At 37.0% G+C, this 18,826-nt stretch overlaps 1 protein-coding gene across 4 annotated transcripts in view; it reads right to left on the reverse strand.

Moving 5' to 3' along the window:
- Positions 1–18,826, reverse strand: part of LOC107730326 (microtubule-associated serine/threonine-protein kinase 4-like) — a 131,594-nt gene that overhangs the window by 12,221 nt on the left and 100,547 nt on the right. For all 4 annotated transcript variants that reach the window (XM_016541123.1, XM_016541127.1, XM_016541126.1 and 1 more), the window contains 15 exons: positions 18,731–18,819; positions 16,927–16,996; positions 15,228–15,306; positions 12,514–12,668; positions 11,938–12,013; positions 11,633–11,842; positions 11,351–11,452; positions 10,789–10,921; positions 7,850–7,917; positions 7,471–7,562; positions 6,996–7,204; positions 6,395–6,533; positions 5,932–6,064; positions 4,265–4,335; positions 3,811–3,905 (listed from right to left, as the gene is read on the reverse strand). In XM_016541123.1, coding sequence (XP_016396609.1) covers positions 3,811–3,905; positions 4,265–4,335; positions 5,932–6,064; positions 6,395–6,533; positions 6,996–7,204; positions 7,471–7,562; positions 7,850–7,917; positions 10,789–10,921; positions 11,351–11,452; positions 11,633–11,842; positions 11,938–12,013; positions 12,514–12,668; positions 15,228–15,306; positions 16,927–16,996; positions 18,731–18,819 — 1,721 coding nt within the window. The remainder of the gene's footprint in view (positions 1–3,810; positions 3,906–4,264; positions 4,336–5,931; positions 6,065–6,394; positions 6,534–6,995; positions 7,205–7,470; positions 7,563–7,849; positions 7,918–10,788; positions 10,922–11,350; positions 11,453–11,632; positions 11,843–11,937; positions 12,014–12,513; positions 12,669–15,227; positions 15,307–16,926; positions 16,997–18,730; positions 18,820–18,826) is intronic.

The following is an 18,826-nucleotide window of genomic DNA, read 5'->3' on the forward strand; positions in this document are numbered from 1 at the left end:
TGCATGAATTTCCAGTATCCAGAGGTTATTTGGCATTTTTCGCTAATCAAAGAACAGGGCACTTGACACAATCAAACCACAAATGATTGCAGAGCAACAACAAAACTGAGCTTAGATCAGAAAGAAATGGGGACTTTAGCATAAAGGCCAGGGGAGTGAAATAAATGAAGAGCTGTGCTTTGTTTGTTCTACTACACATAAACAGGCATCTTAATATTCCACTTTCACATGCATCAATTGTAGCAACGTGCATGGATTTCCAGTATCCAGAGGTTATTTGGCATTTTTCGCTAATCAAAGAACAGGGCCCTTGACACAATCAAAACACAAATGATTGCAGAGGAACGACAAAACTGAGCTGAGATCAGAAAGAAAAAGGGGACTTCGGCATAAAGGCCAGGGGGATGAAATAAATTAAGAACTGTGCTTTGTTTGTTTTCCGACTTTGAATCACATTAAGAAGCATGAATATGCATCCAAGCCCAGGGCAATAGCAGCTAGCTGGGCTCATTAATTAAGACTCACACCTATGCTAACTCCATAACAGAAAACTAACACTAAATGTACTAATGGTAGCAGAAAAATTTGGGAGCTGCAGAAACACATGGGGTTGTTTCAAGGGTTTCTGGCTTAAAGGATAGTAAAAGTATCCACACAAATATTTAGGCAATTTACATTATTAGGTCTAATTTAAGGATAGAGCAAATATATTGGATTGAAAAACATATTTCAAATCAATACAAATGTATCATAACAATGTATTCTTCAAATGGATTTTAATACACATAAGATCATCCTAAATCTCTTGGAAACAAAACGATACATAAACCTATATGTATCTATACTGACATCAAAAAGTGCATTATATATTGTACTTTTAAAGTCCCACTGAAAGTGACCAGTAGTTAAAATAAAAATAAAATACAAACTTTCACATCAAAATACACTGAACTATAATTGAACTATAATGTTAAGGGTTTGTTTTTGGATGAGGACTGAACTGGAGGGTAAACACATTTTGGCACAGTCATGAGGACAAATTATATAACAGAGCATTTGAGATTTTTAGAGGGGGTGCATATTTGTCACTTTTCTTGGCTTAACTTCTTGCAACACTGTGAAATTGAGAGGATGTGTTCTGTTATTACGATCTAAAGGCCAGTCTTATTAGATATGCATACGCATGACCATGAAAACGATACTACATGTTAAAAATAAATCGCATAAATACTTCTCAGCTTAACTAGAAAATAGAATAAAATTATTAATAAAATAATAATATGAATAATACTAATATCGAGGCTCTTGTCAAGCTACATGCAAAATAAATGTACAAATTTCTGTTTCAAGTTAACAAAACTAACATAATGGTATACTTAATTTCAAAATGTAAAACGTGCTCGTCGGTGTTAAAGTCAAATCTGACTGCCTGATTTAAGGTAGAGACATTATTAATATCTATGAGAGGCAAGCTATTTGGCAATGTTTAAAGGAACACTCCACTATTTTTGAAAATAGGTTCATTTTCCAGCTCCCCTAGAGTTTTTGAATCCATTCAGCCGATCTCCGGGTCTGGCGTAGCACTTTTAGCTGTAGCTTAGCATAGATCATTGAATCTGATTAGACCGTTAGCATCTCGCTCAAAAATTACCAAAGAGTTTCTATATTTTTCCTATTTAAAACTTGACTCTTCTGTAGTTACATCGTGTACTAAGACCGACGGAAAATGAAAAGTTGCGATTTTCTAGGCCGATATGGCTAGGAACTATACTCTCATTCCGGTGTAATAATCAAGGAACTTTGCTGCCGTACCATGGGTGCAGCAGGTGCAATGATATTACGCAGTGCCTGAAAATAGGCTTATTGGAAGTTACCTAGCTGGGGACCAGAGTATGTGAGCGGAGCGGTGTGATTTTGAATGGAACGAGGAGCGGATTTTTTTAAAAGTCGGAGCATCATGGTTTTCATTCGCTCCAAGAGCGCTCCACCACCGCTCCATCACGAGTACAATTCATGGATCACTCAAATCAGAAAGAATGTGAAGGCTATGTTGACGGCAGTGGACATAGCGGGAAGTTATAGGGTAGTTATTAAGGAATTTGTTTGTTCCCTCTAGATACTTATGTTCATGATTTAAACAGGTACAACACATATTCACACGCAATCGCTCTCTCAATAATGCATTAAAACAAATGTAGGCCTAATCTTATACAGTGCTACTTCATCTGCATCCGATTTCGAATGAGCAGAAATCTGTAAGAAATGCAGCAATCTGTAGGTAAATCTGCTATTTTCATCACAAACAAAATTTGCACTGCAAAAAGCATCAATAGCCTACCTTTTAATGCTGACAACCATGTTATTAGCTTGTCATGTGCTAGGAAAAAAGTTTGCACACTTCCAATAATCCACTTTGAAACGCTCCTGACATTTTATTTATAAAATTTTTTTCTTTTAATATACGTTATGAACAGAACTATGATATTTCAAACATACTGAAATACTTTAGCCGCGGAGCGAAGGTGGAGCGGTGTTTCTGATATCAGTGAGCGAGGAGTGGAGCGGGAGCGGATAATGGTGAACCCGGAGCGGAGTGATGATTAAATGCTCGGAGCGCGGAGGGGAAATTGTTGCCGCTCCACTCCGCTCACATACTCTGTATAGTTCCTAGCCATATCGGCCTAGAAAATCGCAACTTTTCATTTTCTGTCGGTCTTAGTACACGATGTAACTACAGAAGAGTCAAGTTTTAAATAGGAAAAATATAGAAACTCTTTGGTAATTTTTGAGCGAGATGCTAACGGTCTAATCAGATTCAATGATCTATGCTAAGCTACAGCTAAAAGTGCTACCGTCAGATCCGGAGATCGGCTGAATGGATTCAAAAATGGTAAAACTCAACTGTTTAACTCTAGGGGAGTTGGAAAATGAGCCTATTTTCAAAAATAGTGGAGTTTTCCTTTAATACTTAATGCAAGTCTCTTTTTTTGGCTAATTTAACATTTTGTTAGACAACTCACACTTTGATTCTTCTCATATAAAAACAAAATAACATGTGATTTTATTTGCATAAGACAGCAATGGACAAATCCAGAGAGATCCAGGTTTGCAGAACAGCAGGTGGAGGATAAGAACAGGAGACCTACATTCCTGCAGGGGTATTTTGCTGATCCTATGAGATACTGATATGAATTAATGAGAAGCTGAGTTGAGATTACGCAACACAGTCTGAATCTGCTAAAGCTCTTGCTGAATGAAGCATGCCTGTATTGCGTAACAGGAATTCAGAATGTGACTGACCGCTGATGACCTGGCCGAACAGTTCTTCTGGAGTGTCTCCAAAGAATGGTACACAGCCCACCAGGAACTCATAGAGGATGATGCCCATTGATTAAGATGCTCAAAGTTCAATGCAAAGGGAATTTGAAATACAGAATTCGCTTTTTAAGGCCTGCAACACACGGCTGGTGTTTAATACTTAATGCAAGTCTCTTTTTTTGGCTAATTTAACATTTTGTTAGACAACTCACACTTTGATTCTTCTCATATAAAAACAAAATAACATGTGATTTTATTTGCATAAGACAGCAATGGACAAATCCAGAGAGATCCAGGTTTGCAGAACAGCAGGTGGAGGATAAGAACAGGAGACCTGCATGCGTTCAGGGGTATTTTGCTGATCCTATGAGATACTGATATGAATTAATGAGAAGCTGAGTTGAGATTACGCAACACAGTCTGAATCTGCTAAAGCTCTTGCTGAATGAAGCATGCCTGTATTGCGTAACAGGAATTCAGAATGTGACTGACCGCTGATGACCTGGCCGAACAGTTCTTCTGGAGTGTCTCCAAAGAATGGTACACAGCCCACCAGGAACTCATAGAGGATGATGCCCATTGCCCACCAGTCCACTGGCTTCCCATACAAAGTTCAATGCAAAGGGAATTTGAAATACAGAATTCGCTTTTTAAGGCCTGCAACACACGGCTGGTAGGGACTACAACAAGCTTCTTCCTGGGCTGGTGACATCCCAAACCCTAAAAATTTACATAAACCCTGTCCCCAGGAACTCGCAACAAAGGAGGTGAGGCCATGTTGGGCTGCTTTAGAGAAGAAGAAGAGTTGTTGTAGTAGAGTGTTGCCGTTATAAATTAAACAACGCAATCATGTATTCTGCTGTACTAAAGCTTTAATAAGGATAAAACCGTATATCAAAAGCTAACATAAACAGCAGTAGCATTTACAAATAACAGCATTGCCCACCAGTCCACTGGCTTCCCATAACCTTGCCTTAGGATTACTTCTGGTGCAATGTACTCAGGTGTCCCACACACCTGCAAAGAAATATGTATGCAGACATTACAACCCTTAAAGGGGTCCTTGATTATGATTTCACTTTTTTAACTTTAGTTAGTGTGTAATGTTGCTGTTTGAGCATAAACAACATCTGCAAAATTAAGATGCTCAAAGTTCAATGCAAAGGGAATTTGAAATACAGAATTCGCTTTTTAAGGCCTGCAACACACGGCTGGTAGGGACTACAACAAGCTTCTTCCTGGGCTGGTGACATCCCAAACCCTAAAAATTTACATAAACCCTGTCCCCAGGAACTCGCAACAAAGGAGGTGAGGCCATGTTGGGCTGCTTTAGAGAAGAAGAAGAGTTGTTGTAGTAGAGTGTTGCCGTTATAAATTAAACAACGCAATCATGTATTCTGCTGTACTAAAGCTTTAATAAGGATAAAACCGTATATCAAAAGCTAACATAAACAGCAGTAGCATTTACAAATAACAGCATATCTAAAAAGTATGAGACAACTACAAACAAAAATTTTGTACAATACATCGGCGCACATGCAACTACCCGTAATGGTAAGGGGCGTGATGTTTCCGGACAACGTGCACTAGGCGGTTAGCCAATCACAACACACTGGGCCAGCTAACCAATCTGAGCCCATTGTGTATTTCTGAGGGAGGGGCTTCATAGAACCAGGAAGTCAACAGACAGTTTTTAGGAGAACGGAAACAGCGGTGTAGAATAAAGGTAAAATATGTGAAAAAGAATGCAGTTTTTTAAAAACGAAGCATGAACACGTTACAGTGCACCCCATCAACACAATCAAGCTTTCGGAAACAGCTGATTTACCAACCCGTTAAGATCAACAAAGCTGCTCCATACTAGGCTGGTGTCAGGTCTTATCTAGCTTAACCAGCAAAACTGTTTAAAAGCATGGCTATGCTAGTCCTAGATCAACAACAAACCAGCACTAACCAGGATAAACCAGCCTAGGCCAGCATGGAAATTCATACTTCTCTAAAGACCAGATCTTCAGAGCAGATATCAAACATAGAGGTTATGGCAATGACTAAACACATGCAACTACCCGTAATGGTAAGGGGCGTGATGTTTCCGGACAACGTGCACTAGGCGGTTAGCCAATCACAACACACTGGGCCAGCTAACCAATCTGAGCCCATTGTGTATTTCTGAGGGAAGGGCTTCATAGAACCAGGAAGTCAACAGACAATTTTTAGGAGAACGGAAACAGCGGTGTAGAATAAAGGTAAAATATGTGAAAAAGAATGCAGTTTTTTAAAAACGAAGCATGAACACGTTACAGTGCACCCCATCAACACAATCAAGCTTTCGGAAACAGCTGATTTACCAACCCGTTAAGATCAACAAAGCTGCTCCATACTAGGCTGGTGTCAGGTCTTATCTAGCTTAACCAGCAAAACTGTTTAAAAGCATGGCTATGCTAGTCCTAGATCAACAACAAACCAGCACTAACCAGGATAAACCAGCCTAGGCCAGCATGGAAATTCATACTTCTCTAAAGACCAGATCTTCAGAGCAGATATCAAACATAGAGGTTATGGCAATGACTAAATAACAAGTTGTCAGACTTTCATAGAGAATTGGATCTTTACCTGTTTATCAGAGAACTCTCTAGCATCCTTCTCAATGTGACCCTCATAGAGGTTAGTGGTCATGTTCATCAGCCCCACTTTCGATAGGCCAAAGTCTGTCAGCTTGATGTGTCCCATTGAAGTGACTAACAGACTGTTATAATGTAACAACACAGAGCAAGAAAAACAAAACAATTTGTTATATTAGAATTATCAGAGGAAAACCCTGCTTGAAAAAAACAGAGCTGGTAGATGTTTTTTTGTCAGTTCTGGCAGATCCTCTGCATACTCTAACTAGCTTAACAAAGATTGTTTTCCAAACTGAAACCGGGTCCACCAGGTGGTAGGCCAGCTTGGACCAACTAATACAATACAAATCACCAGCCAGAAAGCATGTTAGATCAGCTTCCATCAGCTTCATACCCATTTCACTTTCATTATGCATACTATGAGGTAGTTCACTAATCTATCACACACAGCTTACTTGTCTGGTTTGAGATCTCGATGGACGATTCCATAGTTGTGGAGATATTCCAGGGCTAATACAGTCTCGGCAAAGTACATTCTAGCCATGTCCACAGGGAGAGGACCCATGTTCTTCAGCAACGTGGCACAATCCCCTCCTGTCAGGATAAGAAACACACAAATTAATGCTGCATAAAGAATGAATATATCGCACAAATAGGGTAACATTTAGCATATTTGCATATTTATTTTTTGCTTAACTTAAGTCTCATTTATTTGTTGGTTCAAGCAATTTGTTGGTAAAATTGTTTTTCTGAAATTTGATTTAGAAAAAATCAATGTGAATAATTTTATATTTAATTTATTCACTGACCAGTACATGGTTGACAGCTTACTTAAATATTTGAACAAATGAGCTGACTGTACTAAGACATAATTGGTGGTTACAAAATGTTAAATCTAGTATCATTACTATTACCAGGTCATTGATTTATTGGTCCCTGGTTACTCTGCATTCTGGTCACCATGTTACTACCCAGAAAACGTAACCATGTATGTATTTCAATATTTTTATTAGCACTAACCGAATAATGAAGCACTGTAAATGTGTTACAGCATACCTTCAACATACTCCATAACCATGCAAAGATGTCTGCGAGTCTCAAAGGAGCAGTACATGCTGACCACAAAAGGGTTCTCAGCAAAAGTCAGGATGTCTCTCTCCACAAAGGCCTGCTGGATCTGGTTCCTCAGCATCAGGTTCTGCTTGTTAATCTTCTTCATGGCAAAACGTTGTTTAGTCTCTTTGTGTCTCACTAAATACACCGCACTTTGGAGAAAAAAAAAACATTCTTGGTTTAAATGAACAATGTATGATAATTTAACACACAGTAACAACGAAATGGAGAAACTAATTTAAAGGACTAAGCTTGGAATGGATTACTATGATTTTGCTTACTGTGCTGTATGTACTGAAAACAATTAGCACTATAAAACAGAATGTGAAACAATGTGCAGCATACAATGCTAAACATTTTACCTAATAATTTGCTTCAATATTGTCACATGACCTCATTGCATGTTTTAGTCACTTACCCATAAGCCCCATTACTGATCACTTTGATCATCTCAAAGTCGAGCTCACAGGGTTTACGCCGGGACCGCAGTGCTGCGCTCAAACTGTGGGACTGGATATATAATTTCAATAATTCAAATATTCAGCAAATAAATGAAAGTTCACATACTGTAATAATTTTCATATATTTCATCCTTAAATTAAATTTTATTCTAGAAAATGTACATTTTCCTCTTTAATAACTTCTCTGTGGCATGCTTTAAAGGAACACTCCACTATTTTTGAAAATAGGCTCATTTCACAGTTGTTTATCCGTTTTATATTCCATACATTTCTGAATAACAATTGTGCTGTACAGCAGTGTACTATTTTGCTGTCTTGGTTAATTGGTTTACTTACACTGACAGACTCATCAGTCTCAGGAGTTTCTGCAATCCCGCTGTCGTAGCTAGTTAACTGGGCAATCTCTGCAAGACAATGAAAATTAATTAGATGCTGGACTAAATTAAAAAATATATACATTACGAACAACATAAAAATACATACTATAATTGAGCTATAATTGAACTATAATGTTAAGTTTTTGGATGAGGACAGAATAAAAAAAAAACATTACAAACAGTAACAACTATGTTCCTCTAATCTTTATTCTTGCTAAACAATATAACTTTTGTTCTGCCATTGTTTTTACTGAAAGAAAACAAACAAACAAGGAATCAAGTCACTTTTTCCAAAAGAGTAACTTGGTAGAGCTGACTGCTGTGGTTTCTAAATGAGTTAAATGGTGTGGAAATCAACGATAAAATCTACACACATCATGAAACATTTACTCGGAAAAACTGCCACTCCAAACAAATCCCAGTGAGGCAGTTCTCAGGAGGCTGCAAAAGTAACTGATGAACAGCAGGAGGTAATGAACCCGAGGGTCATTCGGCTGCCTTCGAAAGACAACTAAGCCCATCAGAAAGCCTTCACAACAGCTGCCTATCTCCATTTCCAATCAACACACCAAATGATGTGGATGTTCTCCGAGGATTAGAAAGCCTTGGAGGGCTTTGTAACCAACACTGCTTTGGCAGAGATGGCAAGACAGAGGCATCAAGGTCTACGAGCGTATTCTGTTCTCATTACCGATAATGATAGTCTTGAGTACAAATTCAGAGCTTTGTTACAGTGTGTGTCACGTCTGTACGAGGCTTTCAGCTAACATTACAAGAAATACAATGCAATAGAAAGGATAGAAATCATTTTCTGCACCTAGGCTCCTGACCATGAACATATAAAATGCATTGATACACCATTAACAAGACTGCAATATATGTAAAGCCTTTAAAGCCTTCTGGTGTGACCAACCCAATTTTAGCCATATTTTTTATGTGCTGCAGTGAAAACTTTGTAATACACCACTAAGGGAGTTGAAAATATGTGCAGAATTTCAGTAATATGCATCAATAATTTCACAGACAGTGCATAAAATGTATTCATCCTGTGCGATTTTTTCATGTTTTATTTTACAACACTGAACCACAAAAGTCAGATTTCAATCCAACTGAGAATTTACTAGTGGATCTGACAAAGGCTCCAATCATGATGTCCATGACTGACTGACAACATGCAAGCCATTTGAGAGAATGGGTTCACAGACTGGCTAATATGAACATGATAAACATGATTATAAATTGAGATGTAACCTGGGACATAATAAATGTATTCATTTATTTGCCTATATAAATCTTCTGTAAATCTGTGCCAGTTATTGAAGCACCAAAGGTAATTTTGAAAGTCCACTGAAAACATATCTTCTTACATTTTTGCCATACCCAATATATATTGGCAACATGCTTGACACTCAGCATACCCAGTTAAAAAGGTCACCACTCGCCACTGATACAGTGCAATACAGGTTGTTTCAAAGCAGCTTCACATTTACAGTGGGGCAAATAAGTATTTGATACACTGCCGATTTTTCAAGTTTTCCCACTTACAAAGAATGGAGAGATCTGTAATTTTCATCGTAGGTACACCTCAACAGTGAGAGACAGAATCTAAAAAAAAAAAATCCAGAAAATCACATTGTATGATTTTTAAATAATTAATTTCCATTTTATTGCATGAAATAAGTATGATACAATAGAAATTCAATTTCAGCTGTAAAATAGATAACAGTGTCATTATTCAGTTCAATTTAGTTCAATGATTATTCAATTCAGTATAATAAAGTGAAATAAGTAAAATAATCCGACTCTCTAACCATTAGGCCACGACTTCCCCAGTGTCAGTGTCAGTGTTGTACAGTAAGTGTCATTATCCAGCTCAATTAAGTTCAAAGTCTGTACTTCCGATGCAGTACCATTAAATCTATGATATTACTGAAAATGTATTGTCTTTAACAAACTAAACAAACCAGAGACAACAGTAGCGAGGTACCAAAGTGACTGTGGGGAGAAAAAAATACTCTTGAATTTAAATGAATACATATTAAATATTTATGCAAAAAATATTTTATATTAAATAACTGATACATTTGGACCAATTTGTAGATTGTTATACTTTGTCATAAAGGATTTTTTTTTCTATTGATCAGTCACAAAAAGCCTGATTAAATCTTTTGTGTTTTAATGTTGTAAAACAATAAAACAAACTCCCTGCAGAATGACTAGTTTTATAGGCACTGCACTAATCGTTGTCTTGTTTGAAGATTTGCCATAGTACCATTAAATCTATGATATTACTGAAAATGTATTGTCTTTAACAAACTAAACAAACCAGAGACAACAGTAGCGAGGTACCAAAGTGACTGTGGGGAGAAAAAAATACTCTTGAATTTAAATGAATACATATTAAATATTTATGCAAAAAATATATTTTATATTAAATAACTGATACACTTGGACCAATTTGTAGATTTTGTTATACTTTGTCATAAAGGATTTTTTTTTCTATTGATCAGTCACAAAAAGCCTAATTAAATCTTTTGTGTTTTAATGTTGTAAAACAATAAAACAAACTCCCTGCAGAATGACTAGTTTTATAGGCACTGAACTAATCGTTGTCTTGTTTAAAGATTTGACACAACCTGGGGCAATCCAGCAACTAGTTCTTCCTTGGAAGCACTCAGCCTGAGAGCCTGTGAATAAAACTTTATTTCCTAACGGACTGATAAAAACCTGTGAGTCCAGACTCTCATAAGTTGCATGATTGTCAGCCAAGCAAACTGAAACAGAATTTTAACTTGCTTTTGGCATTGGTGCAAAATGCATCAGACACCTTATGAACAGCCCATGGGTGAACCCTCTGAGGCCAAGACTACTGAAAACCATGTACGGAGGTCCTCCTACCCTCAAGCGGGTCCCTTGTCAGACCAAGTTGGCTGATAATGTAGCGCGGGATGTCGGTCTTGATGCCTTGGCCCTCTTTGGCATGACCCTCTGCAGCCTCCAGGAGATGATAAAACTCTTCAGGGTCAAACTCCTACAAGACAGAAAGTATTTATCTTTAACAGAAAACTCTGTTGCCACGTGTTGGTTTTCATGTCCGCGGTTTGAACTGACTCCAATAACATGATATTTATCCTCTGGGATGCGAATTTTAGCAGGGGAACCCTGCCAAAAAAACGTGTATTTTACCCCCCGGAATGCGATTTTTAACTGGGGACCCCCTCGAAACGCGATTGGGCTAGTTTTGGGCTAGTTTTGAGTAGCGATTGGGTGGGTTTTCTTGTGAAAACCTGGCAACCCTGACTCTGACTAGACTTTGACTTGCATAACTTAAAGCATCTGGCCATACCAATCTAAGTTTGAACAGATATCTTACAAGTGATAGACGCAACAGAATTCACAGCAGAATTAACAAGGCTGACTGACCCAGACCGTAGCTAAGGAACTATTGTAGACAACCTACCAGACATTCAAGGAGTCGAGCAGGCCTGGCGATGACGATGAGAATCTTCTTCACCAGCTCCTTGATGAAGGTCACCTCTGCACTCTCCGATCGCTCAGTTGACTGAATTACAACGACAGAACACATCACAAGTGGCCATCTATATGCATGCATCAATGAAAGCAATGATCAGAAACAATTTGAAATGGAAGAATACACAGGGGGGGAGAGTATTTTAAATACAGAAAGTTAGTTTTAGCTCAGAAGAATGAAGAAAACAAAGTCTCTGGAGGCATCATTTACCTCCTGAAAGAGCCTTTCCAGTTTATCCGTGAGCTCACAGAAGTATCGTGAGGTAATGAGGCCGAGACGGGACTTTTCCAAGCAGTCTCTGGCCAGCTCAATGATCTGATGATGTGCGAAGCTGAGGACACCGTCAGCCAGAGGCAGGACATTCTCAGGGGAGTTGCTTTGAATGATCTCCTTGATGCGCTCCTCCATCTGAGCTGTGGCCTGAAGGGTGGAGAATGCAAACCAACAATGAATTTCCCTTTAAAGATACGATCACTCGATAGCGAAGAAGATTGGTGAAAGTAGGATACACTTACCTTGGGAAATCTTTCCTTGTACACATGATTCATCATGATAATCTCATGGTCACAGCATGATGGGGATCTTCCAGGACTGTCAATGCAATATAAGAAAAACATTTAATTCAATATACTAATGTTATAATTCTTTATAAATAATAATAATATTGTGAGAAAGAGATGGGCTGTGTCCCAGTTTGCATACATAAAATGTTTTCAACACTTATTTTAAATTTGTGACATACTACAACATTAATAAATTTGCATCTTCTCACACACACACAAAAAATAGGTTGATTTTGCAATAATGACCAGCTGTTTGTATAGATTTTTTTAAAACTTTTTTTAGTACAATTTATCTCTTTGTGTCAAAGAAGAACATTAACAAACTTCTCCTCTTCAGCAGTCAAAAGGGTTGTGCGTAACATTAGCTTAAAAATCATGTACTCTGCCATTTTTGGCATACTATTTTTAATGTACTATGATTTAGTATGCAGTAATTCTTGCATATTATTCAGTTTGTAAAATGGGATTCAGAAAAAAGACAGATCTGAGATAAGTTTAAAAAGACAACAACAATTAAGCTTCCTGTACCTGAGACTGCGAGAACGTGGCCGCATAGGCATAGCTCTCCTGAGGTCGTCTCCAGAAATGCTCTCTGTGTAGAAATGCTTGGATAGGAAGTGGAGCTCGTCTGGTGTGGGCTGGAAAGGCAGCTGATGGAGCTTCTCCTGTGATGAACAGGACGACTGGAAATGAAACGAAAATACATTGAAAAAGAAAAGAAAAGAAAAGAAGAGAAAATGAAATGAAAACAAAACAAGAAAGAAAAGATGCCCACTGATGTGTTACATAGCACATCATTAGGTGATAATGCAGGTGATGGATAAAACTAAAACACAGCAATGGGTTTATCACTGTTTTCCTGTTTCTTCATGATGATTCAGTTCTACATATGATGTGGATCGGAGACCTCAGTCAATACGCAAGTATATAAGTGAGGTAAACTAAAAGAATAGTTAACCCAATCTCATTTAATTCCACGATGACAGATTTTCAAATTTTCACTTTTTGGGGTCAACTACTTCTTTCATGTAAAGGGAGTCAGAGTCTAAAATTTAACTAAGAAGCTTTTATTCTTTTGAAACTGTGAAGTGGATTCTAAAAAAAAAAAAAAAAGTTCATTATGTACTGTATTAAAAACACATTTTGTTCACCATTTTAAAGACTGTTATATCGTGCCCTAACCAACAATGACCCTATGTTTCCTATATTAATCTTTATGTCTGTTTATTAGGATATTTTGCCTGTAGGTTAGTTAATAAACTGGTAATATTGTGCTCTGATATTAAACTCAGCCCCATTCACATTGAAATCACATAAAAAAAATAACTTCCTATTTTAATACTTTAAAATGTAATTTATTCCTGTGATGGCAAAGTTTAATTATCATCAGCCATTAGTTCAAAAGAACAGCATTTATTTGAAATAGCCTTTTTTTTTGGTAACAATGTAAAAGTCTTTACTCTCACTTTTATTAAGTATTCATTTCTAATTAATAAAAAATGTTACTGACAAATGTTACTGAGGGGAAATTTCTGTTGGCTAGTTTGCCAGCATCATACCGCTAGCCATTTCCTGTAAAGATGGGCAGCTGCAGCAACTGTGTCACTAAACAACAACAACAACCAGAGAGTGAGTGAGTGAGTGAGTGGGTGGGCAGTCTGGCGCGGATTCAGGGACATATTTATCAGCAAACAAATCTGGCGCTGCTCAGAGGCACATGAATCAGACTGGGAGACAGTCATGGCAGCATCTGTTGCCCGTGGCAGACAGTCTCAGCCAAGTATCAATTCAGTTGTGCATGTGAGTGCAAGGACACAGACACAAACCCAAAGCTTCAAAGCAGAAACAGCAATGGAGCTTGCAATGTCAACAACATACAAAAAAGTAATGTTCGGTGGCACTCATTGTATACAACAAGCTGCATACAATTTTAGTTGACAGTTGGAGATTCCTCTGTTCCAAAACCCAGTGAGCTGCTTACCTAAATAGCATTTTAAGCCATCACAGATGTGCTGTTAACAGAAAGGTAACATTATGCTGCCTGATCCCAGAATGCATTGCTAAGATAGCAGATGAGTCAGTAGAAATGTTTATTATAAATTATTATTATTTTCCAATGAACAACCAGGTTTCCCATAGCCTTGGTAAACTTATATGAGACCTAATTTTATAAGTGTGTTCTAGACCAGGAAAAGTCATGCAAACTATTAAAAACACTATATATAGGCATTTTTATAATGGACATTTCTAATTATTCAAAGCTTTAAAATATTTTATCAGGTAGAAATGGTAAAGAAAAGTATTTTTGAAAATCCTTATCCTTAATCCTTAGCTATTAAAGGGGTCATATGATGCGATTTCAATTTTTCCTTTCTCTTTGGAGTGTTACAAGCTCTTGGTGCATAAAGAAGATCTGTAAAGTTGCAACGACTAAAGTCTCAAATCCAAAGAGATATTTTTTATAAAAGTTAAGAGTCAGCCACGCCTACCTAAAACAGCTCGTTCTAACACGCCCCCACATACCTACGAGTATGTGGAAAATAATGTGTTTTTTGAACCTTAAACCACATAAACACATTTCATTACACCAAATACACAAAATAATGTTCTTTTTAGCAACATCATATGACCCCTTTAAATCACAAACGACTGGAAAAGTCATATAAATATATTGGTTAAAAAGAGCGGGGACCCTTAAGAACATTTGACTCTTAAAACTTCTGGAATCCTGAATTGAACTGAATTGCATTGAATTTTATTTTTAAAATAGGGGCAGGGGGGTTGTAGACAATAAGCGGTCTTGGAGTAAAAAGGCTGTCATGTGAGTCATGTTTCTCATTTGCCAATAAGAGTTTCACTTCACATGAGATTCCTTTTCAGATATAAGTTAGGTGCATTTATAGGCAGTAGACAGAGAGGTAGCTCAGTAGATTTTGGAACAGAGCCTTTGTCTTCACAGTTCAATGCTAATTTCGGTTCACTCAAAGGAGGCATTCATACTGACAGTGATTTATTTGCCTATTGCCCCCAAAATGACTTTGATGTTGGCTGCTGATAGGCATATGCTGGATATGCTGCATATTTTGCTCAACTTTGGCACAACGCCAAAAGTGGCATTCAAATCTCTTCAAATCCCAATGAAAACGAATGTCATTTTCTCCTTCAAAGTCATTTTGTTGCTTCAAATCTCTGCCAGTGAATGCACACTTACTTCTACCATTTGAAAAACATGTGGTACTTACAGAGACGGTAGAGCTGGGTGTGTTTGTTCCATAGCCAGAGGAGGGAAGGGATGCCAAGGACCAGCGTCGCCCATCAGTTCTACAAACACAGACATCCCTCAGTCCATTTTCCCTCAAAATAATTACAGGTACTGTGTAGAATCAACATCAGTAAATGGCATATACTAGATTGCATTGCATTGGATCCAAGACATGAGAGGCGAGTGGTACACTAGATAAAAGGAAAATGCTGAGCGAGTCATTTATTTTCAAAGTAGAGCAGATGAAAGACAGTGGCAGAGTAATCCATGAGCTGGGCCTGCTATCAAGCAGTGCAATTTCCTATGGATCTCCTGGCTGATTGAATGATCTGATGATAATCACAGGAAGACAAACGCCACAAACACTGGGAGGAGTGTTACATGGGCTGAGTAAATACAGAAAATGCCTAAAAATGGTTGTGCAGGCACTTGATGTCAATAGCGAACAGTTCAATGTACATGGGAAGGTGCGTGATGCACTATGGTAGATCTCTATAGAGTGAACAGAGTGAATCTCATGAAAACATGTCCAGGTCAGATTGCACCCCACAAAAAAAAAAAAAAAGAATTCAGAAGAAAGAACATATAAGTTGTATTCTTACAACATTCTTAACATATAGAAAGTATATTAGTAGAAATTATTTTTATATTACAGTTTTTAGGGCCATTAATATTTTTTTCATTGTGACATTTTTTTTCCCATAATAATTAAAAGCAAAATTTTAATTTGCCATAATGCTTTTAGAATTCAGAAGAAAGAACATATAAGTTGTATTCTTACAACATTCTTAACATATAGAAAGTATATTAGTAGAAATTATTTTTATATTACAGTTTTTAGGGCCATTAATATTTTTTTCATTGTGACATTTTTTTTCCCATAATAATTAAAAGCAAAATTTTAATTTGCCATAATGCTTTTTTCTATAAAAAAATTACTATAAAATGGAATTTAATTGAAAAAATTACTTGCAGTAAAGACATTTAAAAAAGCAAAACATTTTGAAATAAATGATTTCTTAATGTAACACTTCACAATTTTAAATAGTTTACTTGTTTGTTTGTCATCATAAAAATAATACTACAATGGAAAAACCTTTTATGATCCAATGATCCATGACTAGAGGATTAAAAATAGTAAAAAAAAAAAATAAAATAAATAAATAAAATAAAATAATAATAATAGAAGTAAATAAAGCATACAAATTTTGAAATAAAAGACCCATTTTTCACCCCATCCTGTCTGATCAAACAGAGTTTGATGTGACAGGTTAAATCTGAACTTCTGAACCACGGTTTTAAATTTATTCCCATCTAAAACTGTAGAAAGCCTGTCAGCAACCAAGAGCTTTCAACAGCCACATGCTCCTCACTTCAAAGAGCATTGTTTACTTGAACATGGTACTGACGTCCTGATATTCCTGACAGATCTGGACCACTATTCTAATAATACAGATATTTAACTTTTAAATTACGCATTTTGAGTGCCATAGGTAGTTTACACACTACGTTCCTCTCTCCACATTTTAATTTTCTGAAATTTACACCACAATGATAGGGTGTTTGCTTGATTTTTTCTATCTTTTTTACTCCTATTCTAGGTAAAAACTTGGTAGCTTAGAAATATAGAAAACTTCTCTTCAGAAGTGTGCCATGGGTATAGATGTCCATGTTATTACCTGCGTGTGAAGGAGAAATGAGCTGAAGCACTAGGAGAGAAGTTTCTAGGGCTGTCTTGTGGACTGGTGCCTAAAAAAAAGAGAAAACAAAACAAAAAAAGGTTTCACACTTTTTACTGTGCCAACAATAGTCTACAATCTTCTAACAATATTATTAACGTTTCTTCTTCTTCTGCAGTTATATATGGCCGTGCCAGCTCTACCATCTTTTTCTTGAAGGGATAGGGAATATTTTTAGTAAACAACAAAATTTTGGTTTGGCCCACAAAACTATTACATTGCCTCAAATGCTTCGGATTATAATTAATAACTTAAATAGACAGTTTTTATAGTATTTTATGATGCCTTTTGTCCTTTTGGCAAACAACATAGGAGTGAGTTAAGCCAGAAAGGTCTGTATGCCATTGTCACCATATGTGCCCTCTTATTAGCCGAACCCCACTGTTTCTGGGGATTGCTTTTGGCAATATGGCCGCAATTGAGTGTCTGGGAGATCCCAAATCATGGTCATTAGAGCCAGTGTCCCACTTCCACCAACAGAAAAACAGCCTTCTGCCCTGCAATAATTACAGATAATTAACCTGACTGAACAGGGGAAAGAGTTAATCATTAATTAACAGACATGTCTAAGGGCCCACCGGTGCTGATAAAGAGAGGCCCCTGAGCTTGGCTGATGGTGGCTGCTCATTAGTGGTGACTCATTTACTGATATTCACACACAACTGATAAACAGAGTCTGATAAAATACTGAACTTCTATTTTGACTTCTATTCCGCAAGGATGCATTAAATTAATCAAAAGTGACAATAAAAAATTCTACATCGTTACCAAACATTTTTTGCACTTTCTATTCACCATAGAATTCTGCAAAGTAGGGCCTACTTTAGATTGTAACCATGTAATTACATTTAAATTAATATTTGATACAATACACTTATTGTGTACATACATGTTTTATGTGTTTGTACTTACATTTAAAAATACCTTCCTGTAATTACACTGTACCCCATCCTTAAACCTAACCATACCACCAAACCTTTGCCATCACAGGAATATATTGTATTTTAAAATATATTAAAATAGAAAACAGTTTCTTTTAAATTTAAAAAAATATTACGGTTTTTGCTATATTTTTGATTGAATAAATGCAGCCTTGTTGAAGAGACATTTAAAAAAAATTACAGATCGCTAAATTTAGATCAGTAATGTATAAAACACATTTATAAATGTATTATACTTTATCCTCACATAATTCATGACTCAAGTCTATAAATGCTATGTTAAATGTTATCCGAGAGCATGAGCTGTTATGAGCCAGCTGACTATGCTATAAAACTAAAGTGACGTTTAATCACATTAATACGCTGTCATTAAATCAACAGTAATGCTGAATGTTCTTTAAAGGTTTCCAGTACAGGGGCAGTGCGTGCCCAGTCTGCAGAATGAGAGAGACGTAGACCTTGTGTACAGCTCATGAAACAAACACACTTTTTTCTGCAGCGCTTTATTGTGTTTTGTGGGCCTGGCTGTATTACAACAAACTGCTCTCTGTGACACAGGTAAGTAATACACCATTCCCTAACCAGGTGTGAAGTGACAAATTTTCAAGAAAGAAGCCAATCAGAACATAGTTTAATTTAAAGCTATATATTATATTAGAGGTTTTTTTTAAAGACTTTGCTATGGGTAGGGCTACATCGCAAACATAAGAATCCAAGTGTCACTTGGACAGACTCTAGACATCGAAACCATCAGTATCAACATGTGCACTTATGCAAACAGACAAACACACTGAACCGGTTACCTGTGTGTGATGACAGAGGTGAGTGTGGTCGAGGAAGGGCTGATGACTGTCCACTCCCTATCAGACTTTTTCTGTTGCTCGTTCTGCAGCTAGAAA

This window comes from Sinocyclocheilus rhinocerous, unplaced genomic scaffold (genome assembly GCF_001515625.1).
Source record: "Sinocyclocheilus rhinocerous isolate Xijiao unplaced genomic scaffold, SAMN03320098_v1.1 scaffold127, whole genome shotgun sequence".
Classification (NCBI taxonomy): domain Eukaryota; kingdom Metazoa; phylum Chordata; class Actinopteri; order Cypriniformes; family Cyprinidae; genus Sinocyclocheilus; species Sinocyclocheilus rhinocerous.